Source organism: Clinocottus analis, unplaced genomic scaffold (genome assembly GCF_023055335.1).
Source record: "Clinocottus analis isolate CAN_PGR_092001 unplaced genomic scaffold, fCliAna1.0.p SCAF_23, whole genome shotgun sequence".
Taxonomy (NCBI): Eukaryota; Metazoa; Chordata; class Actinopteri; order Perciformes; family Cottidae; genus Clinocottus; species Clinocottus analis.
In genome coordinates this window covers 6,394,663-6,406,143 of record NW_027175965.1, presented here as the reverse complement: position 1 = coordinate 6,406,143, position 11,481 = coordinate 6,394,663, and the positions used below count along the sequence as shown (strand labels likewise).

General features: G+C 42.5%; 1 protein-coding gene across 1 annotated transcript; it reads right to left on the bottom strand.

Annotated features, from left to right (window-relative positions):
• Positions 1-829: 829 nt before the first annotated feature.
• Positions 830-2,232, bottom strand: foxd3 (forkhead box D3). The gene has a single exon (XM_068589868.1). The coding sequence runs from the start codon at positions 2,058-2,060 to the stop codon at positions 879-881; it is 1,182 nt and encodes a 393-aa protein (XP_068445969.1). The 5' UTR covers positions 2,061-2,232; the 3' UTR covers positions 830-878.
• Between the last annotated feature and the right edge of the window lie 9,249 nt (positions 2,233-11,481).

Here is an 11,481-nt window from a genome sequence, read left to right as displayed (position 1 = left end):
TAAATTAAAAGAATAAAAAAAGCTTGAAATAATGTTGCAATGCAAGGTAAAGATCTAATTCTGAAAATGGTTAATATGCTTGTTAAGCTGTAAAAACGCGATTCAACATGGGTTAAAAATTACACATAAAAAGACAAAAAAATTAAATAATAGACTTTAAACACCGTGGAAATGAGATAATAATAATAATAATTATTATTATTATTATAATGATGAAGCTTGAAAAGTAAATTTAAGCACATCATATTCAGACAGTGTTATGATATCTAGCCCGACATCTAAAATTGTAAATGTCCTTCTCTTTGACTTTCTAATATCATTATAGCGTGAGAGGTTATTTATATAAAATAATATTTGCAAGAATGTGTCTCTCTATAAATCTGTTCTCAGATAATTTAGCAATGTTAATAAAGCAAATTGATTGAATTCTTTCTTAAATTTATTTACAAATAAATTCAGTTTACAACACAATATAGCTACATAGAATTACATATATTTGATATTTTTTATTATTATAAACAGACTACTTTTCAGAGCTTTTTGAGTCGTATATGAAAAAGAAGAAGAAAAGTGTCCAGTTGAGCTTCCGATACAAAAAAGAAAAAGTAAAATAATTATCACAGATCCCAAAAACAGGAACAAATGAAAATAAAAGACATGTAAATTGTTTCTTTTTTGTTGTTGTTGCTTGTTTGTTTTTTTTTACAAATATTTACAAATATTACCTGTACAGAAATATCTCCTTTTTCTTGTTTTCCCTCATGGCTACATCGTCCAGTATTGATTTGTTCTGCCCCCCCCCCCCACCTCCCCACCCTCCCTACCCATGATAATAACGTCTCTATATAAAAAATAAGAGTTTATTTTCTCACACAAAGTCAATGTGACGGCCATTTGGCCGCCGCCGCCGCCGCTGAGGGTATAACATGTCCAGAAAGCATATTTGACGGCACACTGAGCAGCGGCGCGATAGCGGCGGAGGTCCGGCTCAGAGAGAGGGACTGCGCGCTCAGCAGGGCCGACTGCACGGTCACCGGAGGCCGCAGGAAAGCGGCGCCCGGTGACACCGAGGAGGCGCTGGAGACCCCGATGATGTTCTCGATGCTGAAAGAGGGTCTGTTTGAAGGCTCCGATTTGATCATGGACGCTGTGCTCAGACTGTTGAGCTGCATCTGGAGACTCGGGCTGAGCTGGGAGTTGAACGCCTTTCTGTTCAGCTCCGCCGAGGACAGGAGGGGGATGCCCGGGGGCAGCATGTGTCCTACCGGGGGCATGTACGGGTACTGCAAAGCCGCCGGGTGGGTGTACGCAGGGTGGATCCCGTAGTGTCTCCCGTAGGGGCCCCCGAGGGTGTACGCGCCGAAACTTTGCATCATGAGAGCAGTCTGGTCCCTGAGCAGGTCCGGCTGAACTCTCTTGAACCGTTTCCTCCTCCTGAGGAAGCTGCCGTTGTCGAACATGTCCTCCGAGGCCGGGTCCAGGGTCCAGTAGTTGCCCTTGCCGGGGTTGCCGGGCTCCCGGGGGATTTTCACAAAGCAGTCGTTGAGGGACAAGTTGTGGCGGATGGAGTTTTGCCACGCCGGGAACTTCTCCCGGTAGTACGGGAAGCGGCTGCTGATGAACTCGCAGATCCCGCTGAGGGTGAGCTTCTTCTGCGGGCTCTGGAGGATGGACATGGTGATGAGTGCGATGTAGGAGTAAGGCGGCTTTACCAGGCTGTTTTTGGGCTTCTGGATCCCGCCTCCCGTCGCGCTCTGGTCTTGACCCTCTCCCTTCCCGGCGCCCGTCTCTCCCTCCCCGGAGCTCTCGCAGCACGGACTCCCTCCGCCGGACCCCGTCTCCTCCTTCTCCACCTCGATCTCATCCTCCAGCTCCTCGTCGCCCGCTTCTCCGCGCAGGTCGTGCAGGATGCCTCCCACGGGGCTGTCGCAGTCGCTGTCCACCCTCTCCATGCCCTCCTCGTCTCCCTCGCCCACCACGTCGATGTCCACGTCCTCCGCCGTGAGCACAGTTTGGCCGGACATGTCGCTGGCTCGTTCGCTGCCTCCAGACAGGGTCATCTCACGGCTTACTTCTCGACTTTCTGTTTAAATTTCTGGAGCCGAAACCAGCCGTGCCGCCGGGTGTGATGGTCAGTGCGCGCGCGCGCACGCAGACACACAAACACGCACACTGCTGGACTTGTTCTTTGCTCGCCCCCCCCCCCGCCCTCCGCCCCCCGCGTCAAGGGATCGGGTGTCTCCAACAAATCTGAACGCGATTGGACCGGCAGCCAGCCGGTGAAGTCAAAGCAAACTTCAACTTCTCGAAATAATTCTCCACTCGGTAAGTGAGCAGGCCCTCTGCGTGGCGTGACGCGAAGCGGCGGGTCTGCCTTGCCTCGAAGTTGGTTTGGAGATGTCCTGGCGCTCCGACGTCCCTTCTCGGTGCGTATATTTCCTACAGGAGCGGTATTTGGAGAAGCAAGTCGAGGTGACACATGCTGCTTTGAAAAAGGCCGGAGCTTTTAACAGGACTGTCTGATAGATTACTTTCCCCCCAGTATAAGATATACTATCAGCGCGGGACACGTGGTTTGGTGACGACACACGCCCCCTCTCCTCTCGTCCCCTCCTCCCCTCCTTGCTCTCCTCTCTGTTAAACCATGCAAACTGGAGTTGTTTCATGGATTTGTCAACAATGGGACGTCAGCAATGCTGCTTTCCGCTGCTTTCTGTGTTCGTCCGTCATAGACCATTTAACGGTGGCAGAGGAAGGAGGAGGAGGGGGAGAGAAAATTGGCCCGCATGATTGAAATATCGGATGCGCATTAACGTGGCGGCGTAATAACAACACGAACCTGTAACTTTGCTCAGGCAAACTGCTGAAAGCTGCAGAACGAAAACGACGACAGCTAAGTTCACGTGATCCTGCTTTAACTTATTTAAGGCCCCGCGTGTTGTTGTTGTTGTTGTTTATTGCGCATGTATGTTTGTTTTTTCTTCTTCCCTCACTTTATTTGAAACTATAGTTCCCGTGCATGATGGTGTCGGACACGTTGTCAGTGCGTAAGGATTGCACATTTTTTTTGGCTGCATGCCTTGATATTTCCGTGTAAAATCAAGCTGCGAATGCAAAGCATGAATTGAAATATATTTATTCCCGCAGGATTAGCCCGAAGGTGGGAAGCATATTGAGCAGCAGCAAGCGGCGGCCAAAGCAGCACCGGCGACTATGAATGGAGAGAATAAAGAATTCCCTTAAGAGTTTGGAAGAGGTGCTAACGACCCCAATCAGCGCGCGGTTTTACATGTGAAACAAGTAGGAAATGCGGGCAGCGGGAGAATGCAAAGAGAGCATTTATTCAGCAGCTCTGGAGGTGAGCGGTGGAGGCTGGGCTCGGGGAGGGGATGTCGGGCTTTCCTCCGCTGCGTGGGAACATTTGGGAGGAACAGGGAAAGATGTCTGAAGAAAATGGGCCGTAAATTAACAATATGGGGGTTAAAACTCGGATATTTTCCAAAGCTGCCGCAAGAGATTTTGATCCGAAATCTTTTAGCACGTGAATGCAACTATTTATAATAAACAGCATTTAGCTATTTAAGGCAGAGCTTTCATTTAAACATGTGCAAATAATGATATGTGTGAACGATTATTTCTAAGACAGCTAATTTAAAACACAATACGGCAGAATGCATTTTAATTTAGGCAGCCTTATTATTATCGATATTGTCATTACTACCACCATTGTTACATTTCAATAAATTACACATGTCAGCTATTAATGACATGCTTATTAATGGCTTAAATCCCATGAAGAAAACTCAGTGTATTCGAACCAAAATCGCATTTTCCTGAATTTATTTCGCATTATATTTCGATTTACAAATCCCAATAGTGTTAATATTATAATTTTTTTTGTATTTTCTGAAAGTAAATGTGAGCCTTTAATTACCTTTAGTGGCGCACAGAGGTGCTGCTTCACGCGCCACCTCCGACACCTCTGCTCTCGGGATGAAAGTCGGATTAATCAAACGCTATCATTAATAATGCGCGTATGGGTCAGAGGAGGGGGACATGTCTTCCGATTAGAGTCGCCTCGTGTTAATCTCCGTGACCTGTGTGATCTGGAGGTCCGTCAATACGGACTACTTAGCCGATGAAACCAGAGTCTACATCAACTTTAATCCCGCTCTTCTGCGGGGCGCGTGTGCATTTAGCGAGGTGCGTGCTTCTCTTTAATTCTGCCTTTTTCAGGCCCATAAAATCAAATGGTTTTTTTTCGGGAAGTTTTGGCTCAAATATAAAAAAAAAATGTTGTTTTTTTCTCACATGTGCAACGCTGATTTGACACAGTTCGTACATTTCTCCATAGACCCCTTTAGACAAAACACAAGCTATTTTTTTCTTTTAAAAAAATAAATAAAAGAGCTTTATGGGCCATATTTGGTTGCTATTTTCTATTTGTTGATTTTTTTGTTGAAGGAATTAAGTCATTGAGCCAAAAGATTTGCCCCCCCCCCCTCCCCCTCTCTCTCTCTCTCTCTCTCTCTCTCTCTCTCTCTCTCTCTCTCTCTCTCTCTCTCTCTGTCTGTGTAGAGAGAGACAGGTGCAACCTGCCTCCTTTAAGAAGAAAAAAAAGGCGCATGGTCGCAGTGTTGTGTGAAAGGCGGCGTAACTGCTGATATAACCTGACTGCAACAGCACCGAGAGGGGGTTTCAAACCCGTCCTTCCTGTGATCTTTTGAAGCCTCATAAATCCGCTTTTATACCTCCGCAGTTTGTTAATGAAATGTACGTTTTAAGCACACATGCACGGCTTAGCACGACAAAACCTTTTAGTATAATAAGCCAACTCGCTCCGGCATGAAACCATTAGGGGGGACAGACAGAAGAGACAGCAGCAGCAGCAGCACAGGTGATGGAGAGGAAACAGTCACCACATGTGTGATCCCTGCAAACTACCAGCAAGGTCACCGAACAAATAATTGTGATCATAATAACGTGATGCTCTGGTGATTCCTGAGATGGAGACTTTGTTTGTCTCTCTTGTCTCCCTGTAGGCTTCTGCTGCTGTCTCTCTCATGGGGTCAGAGGTCAGGGTCACCTGCAGGAGGAGGACGCCTCAGACCATCGTCAAGATGAGAGACAGAGTTGAAATGTTCATATTGTTAATTCGTTTCATTTTGGAGGGGAAAACGTCGAAAAATAGTGGGGAGATGATTTGTTTTTTTTTAAAGTGAACTTCTTTCGATATGTTTTCCCCTTAATGTGACATTCATGCTTCCGAGTTCTGCTTTATTCCATTTATTAATGTGTAAAGAAAACCTCTGAAACGTGGTAGTGCCATTTTTTTAGACTGTAAGACTAACTATGAAAATTTGAAGACATCTATATGTTTTATATGTGTGAGCTAAATGTGGAAAATGAGAAGCAGATATTTTTTTGGGGATTGGATGGACTTTGATCACCTATAGGACTGTCACTCTTTCTCCCCTTTAATCTGCTGATTTCTTAAAAAAAATACACTGTGCCCTAATACGTGCCACAGATGTCTTCACGAGCTTAGAGCCTCAATTTTTAGTGTCATTTCAGCAAAAAAGTTTTCGAAATATCTAATTCATATATTTGGTGTTGTGAAAGCGTCATTAACACTGAGGACAGCCAACAAATGTGACATTGGACATCATACATCTGCACATATGATAAGTGCTCAACATGAAAACACGTGAGCAGGCTAATTAAAATCCCAAACTCTCATTCTTACATCAAAATCAGCTGTTTGTAAAAGCATATTTTTTTGGAAGGCAACTCATGTATTAATTATGAGAAGGCAGTTGTGTGCAACAGCTAAAACGATGTGATGCATTAATGGCGTTGTTAGCGCGCATGCAGTTACAACCATTATGTTCATTATTTTTACACCCAAAATCTTCAGCTTGTCAGATTTAATATAAAGCAAGTTGCTCTAAAAAAAAAAAAAAGAATTTAAATCTCACCATGTCTGTAAACATTTGGGCCACAGGACGGTTTTGTTGCATAAAAAACACAAATGATTGAAATATTTTTTCCTAGCCATATGAAATAATTGCACATGGTCGACAATGTGAATTCTGCAGAAACCTCGTTACTCTTTTTGGTGGAAATCACCATTTTCAGCTCTTCTCACAGAATCCACTCTATCAACCTGCGAGGTTCTGTCAAACAATATGATGGAGCCCATTTTTAACCTGCAGGATCAGCCGGAGCCAGATCTCATAGACACATAAAGGGCCCCAAATAGACGACACTGATCCACCGGCGTGTGTTGTGTGTAAGTGTGTGTGTGTGTATCGGACGTCCCATCTATTTGAGCGTCTGTAAAGGCACCATGCAGCAGATTACAGGTGATGCAGAAGAATAAGATTTTAGTTTCGTTCATATTGTGTTGAGACAGAACACATTATGATGAGGTCTGGATTCACATTATGGATTGTGATATAGCGTGTTTAAAATAAAACCATGTATTCTAGTGGATTTGACCAGGTGAGCCATCTCCATATGTATTGTCAGAGAAAACCAAAACACACAACTGCATATTTGGGTCAGCGATGGATGCTCATCATATTAAAAAATTAAAACAAATTAAAATATATATTTTACTGACGAGTGATACGTTTATTTGTGAGTTGTCAGTCACGTGTGCGGCCTTCAAGCGTCACATATCTGCAAGTTGTGGCCATTAAGTTTGTTTCGTCGATTTATAAATGATTAAGAGGAGGGGCCTTCTGTGAAAAGCATCTCATCACGTGATTTTTTTGTGGTGTGAAAAAAAATGAAATACAAGCAGCGAAATGAATCATCTCATCCATCCTTGTTACAATAAATGTCTGTGTAAAATATTGTCAAAATGTTGTGTATCGTGTTGTGAAGAACCTTAACGAATCACCCTGGTTTATCAGCAAATCTCTCAAACCCATCATCTTGATTATAATGCTATTTTATTCCAATAAAAACCAGAGAAATTTGACAATTAAAAAACACATTTTCACGTATTTCATATACTTTAAGTTGTACTTTTATATGTCCGATGGTGCAAAACACCAACACACCTCGCCGTCTCCACGGAGCCTCTGTGCCCGCCCATCGCTCCTCTCCTCCGGCTGTCTGTCTGCAGGAAGCCCCCGGGATGAGGGGCTGGTGTGGAGGGGGGGAGATGCCGCATGTCACATGTTCCTCTCGGGCTGCTGGTGGGAAAGTGACACCTCCCGCTAAATACAGGCGGATTACCATGCCAATGTGTATCTGTTAAATACGTGCAATGTCACCCAGTTTGTAGGCTTTTTGTCATTCAGATTGAGGCTGAAGAGTTGCGCATGGAGTTTATCACCATGTTGTGAGCGCAGCAGTTCAGGCTGTAAACAGTGCAAATTGGTTCAATGGCGTGCATCTACAGCGCGGTGTCAAAACAGAGGCAGCCTGGCTTTGCACCAAATGATTGTCTGCATAAAACGATTGTAAACGATGTGCTAAGTGGGTGTCAAATGGTTGTAACTGGTGACCAGGAAAAAAAAAGAAGAAACACAAATCGCCAGAAATGTGTTTGCCCATATATACAAATCATATTTTTGACCAAAACTTTGACATATGCTCCATCCAAAATGAAGAAAATGTAATGTGTGCAAAAAATAACAACAAATCCATTCAAAAATCCTACATGGGTCCCCAAAAAGGTGACCAGTGTTGTGATTCCTCATGCACTGATCTTAACGTTTGCATGTGAGGCAGTGTTTCCCATAATTTACATCAAAAAGAGACTCACTCAGTGTGACCCCTGACTCAATATCCTCTTGCCTATTGATGCATATATATGTAACATCACACTAAATTACATCCCTGCATGCCCATAATAATATTCCTTCTGTCAAATTCTTCACAAAGACACTTTACCTCTTCTCGAACCCAATTATAGGAATTGTAGAAGATGATGGTGAGGTGGAAATAAATAAAGCTTTAGACCAGGAGCTGTATGATGTTTTGATTTTGATTGACTGAAATGTGTGTTTATGTAAAAAAAATAAAAAAAAGAGAGGCTATTTTACAATTTATCCCGAAGTGCTTCATAATATCTGTAAAATGCTTTATGCTCATGAAGGCCTAATGATATCACCTTAAGGCAAATCATCTAATATTTCTCCTCTACACAGATAATACATCCCTTTATTTGCTTTATAAAAAGGTGTCCTTGTCTGTTAATCCTGTGGAGAAGTGAATATCCCACATCCTAATCAAAGTCATTGTGCTGTCTCTTGAAATTAAGGACTGCACCTTTAAATTGTCAATTACTCTGAGGTTAAGTGGACTGAATAGACCCAATGATTCAAATCAGGTGTTACAATTTACTGCACAGAGCTATCTGACTTCATTTCATTTGGGCCTGAATCTCTCCTGTGATTTATTACACAAAGGGATGTTGGTACTCCTGATCCATGATTGTTTACTAAATAACACATAATAATATCTTTTTAAACTACACATCAATATATATTTATTCTCCATGATTTAGATTCAAATTCCACGCTGGGTCAGAATAACAGTGTGGAGGCACTAACAGTACTTAAGGTTCTCAGGAAAGTATAATCAAGAAAATGTACTTAAAGTATCTGAAAAAAATGGTCCCATTAGTCGAACCTCAAAATTATTCAGTTTACAGTAATTTAGGATTAAGAAAACAAAGCAAATCTATACCTTTCAGGAGGCAGTAAACCTAAAATGTTTTGCATTTTTTGCATTAAAAATTACCAGAGTTATGAATCAGTTATTAGAATAGTTTTCATTCATGTTGATCGACTAATCATTTTCTCGACTAATCATTTCACCTCTAATTTGATTCATTGCTGAATAGCAATCTGTTATATTTCATAGCCCCTCATCAGTTTTATATGTAAAATATTAACCCGTAAAGTCATTATAGCAGTCAGATAAAATGTAGTGGCGTAAAAGGAACAATATTTCCCTCTGAATTGTAATGGAGTAGAGGTTTGAAGTAGCATTAAAATATTATAATTATACTTACAATATAAATACAAGTACCTCAAATTAAGAACACTAAATAACCCACAAGCATAGTCATAAATTACACTAACACAGGGTCAAAGCATTGGTAAAGTTACTCAGTATATTATGTTGGTGCTATATTTATCCTAACTGGACATATCATATAATTTAGGTAATTTTCCTCATATTACTGTGTGTGTTAATACTTTAAACTACACTGTTAAACATGTCCGAATAATAAAGTTATCAGCCAAACAGTGTTAACACCCAAACAAAGTTACCACCCTGAAACCCATGCCGGCAGTCCAAAGACAGCCACACAAGCATCAATATTTTACATTCCCTCAAGAATCCTCTTTAAAGATGCAATCATGTCCTCCTATTCATTATCCATGTGTATGTCTTCTAGGTATGGCCTTTGTCATTAAGCAATAATTCTCCCCTCCACAGTCCCACATTACTCCACTGCTCCATACTTTTACAAATGCCTCGGGGCTATAAATACTAATGAAATCTCTTTGCTTAATTTGATTTTGCTGGTACACTTGCAGTTATGGCTGAACTTTCCCACGAGAGAGGCTGATTGAACACTTTCAAGTCCTTATGGAAGCAGGAAAACATTCCAAAGAGCTGGGGAGATCATTTCCATAATTACCCCGATTGGCAGCCTAATGACCTTCTGTGACAATAAAAAGATCTCTTGTTAATTCCATTTCTGTCGCTGACATTCAAGAGATTCCTATCTTACATGTTTGAGGGTTCACAAGATAACAAGTGTACTTTTTTTCCCTCCCGTTTTCCGCCAGCGAAAAGAGCAGCCCCATTCAGTTTGGCTCCCCCAGCACACTGCAGCGATGAGGGCTCGGCTCTGAAAGGGATCTACTTGTGCCTGCACAGCTCGTCCAGCCTGCCCCAAAAGTTGGATAATTTATGGGCCTTGGGGAGATTATAAAGATGGATCTTTGAGGCAATCAATTCTCATGTTGCGTTTTGAATGGTGGGATAGAAATGAAGTGCAGAATAATTAAAAAGATCACAAGTCCCCCCTCGCATGTAATAATGAGCGGCTCCAGAGGCAGCGGGCTCTGCCACATTGCCGGAGGAAGTGCTTTTGATTTGACTAAGAGGACACCCGGCTCGGTCCAACACAGTACTACACAATGGGTGCGGGCCAGGGGGGGTTCACCGCAGCATTGGAAATCACACTCTGTGATGTCTGAGTCAGGATGACTCACAGCTGGCATGAGAAGTGATGGAGGCGGGTTGTTTGGAATATCTTTCACAGTGACCACAATGCCCAGAGTGTTGTGGGATGTTAAAATAAAATCCATCCGCTCTTTGCATATGAATCAGTGTCAAAATGTACCCTCGGCCCTCAGCGACTGTGACCTGTTGTGCCATGTCAGATCCAAATGGTAATCCGAGGCCTTTTTATACCTCTGAATGCATTCGATTAAATGTGAAATGTGCATCTGTTATTAGCCTCTCGCATGCTTCTCAAGACAAGGGCAAGCTTTTTGGGAATAAACGTCTGATATCTTGGCCCACTCCAGCTGTATTTCACTTGTACTTTGCTTCGTACACAGGGTATTATTCAAAGCGTGGTAATAAAACATCTGACACACACAAGACAGTCCCTCAATTATGAAACAAAGTAAAGGACATGACGGTGAGCTGGCGAGGGCGGCCCGGTAACAGATGGTGGCATGTGTGACTGCTTTCCTCTACTGATTGGGGAACTGTAATGACTCCTGGCAGCGTTCTCGCATTGAATATCATTCTGCTGGTCACTTGGTCAACTCAACATTGGCACACTGCACACACTTCCAGAGATGTGCGGCGCTGCAGGCGGTCGTTAATTCAGTGAGGATTTCCCTTTTAAAGGTGCAAACATCTCATGACTAATCGAACCGCAGACTTGATTTCTCCTCACGGGGAAAAGTCACGGCATGCTGTGCGCGTGTATCTCGTGTCTTTCCAACTGTTCTGTAGCATCTCTCCATAGTTTTTGACCTGCATGTGGAGGAAGCACCAATCTATGGTTGCAAATATCAGCGTAATATAGTTATGAATCTGAATTAGTGATGTTTGGCAGCCTCGGGCATGATCACAAATGACCTGTTTGTGGTTCACGTTTGGTTGTTTGAAAAAAGAAGAAGACAGCAGGTAAAGATTTATTTCATCATCACATTTCAAAGAGAAATTGTCTGCACAATGACAAAATAGTAGAAGCGGCTCTGCAGATGCAAAATAAGTACTTCCTTATGTGCAAAAGCTATAAAAAGGACTTTAGGTGTTCAGTGGCAAACCTTTTTGTCACATTTTTTAAAAGTGTGTTCCTTCTCAACTAGTTGTGTCGCAGTAATGTTTTCTTGAGTGTTTTATTCATTCATTGTCAAAGAGTCAGCTGTATTATCAAAATATTCAAATTTGAATTATTTACGTCCAATCTGAACGCATATGTCA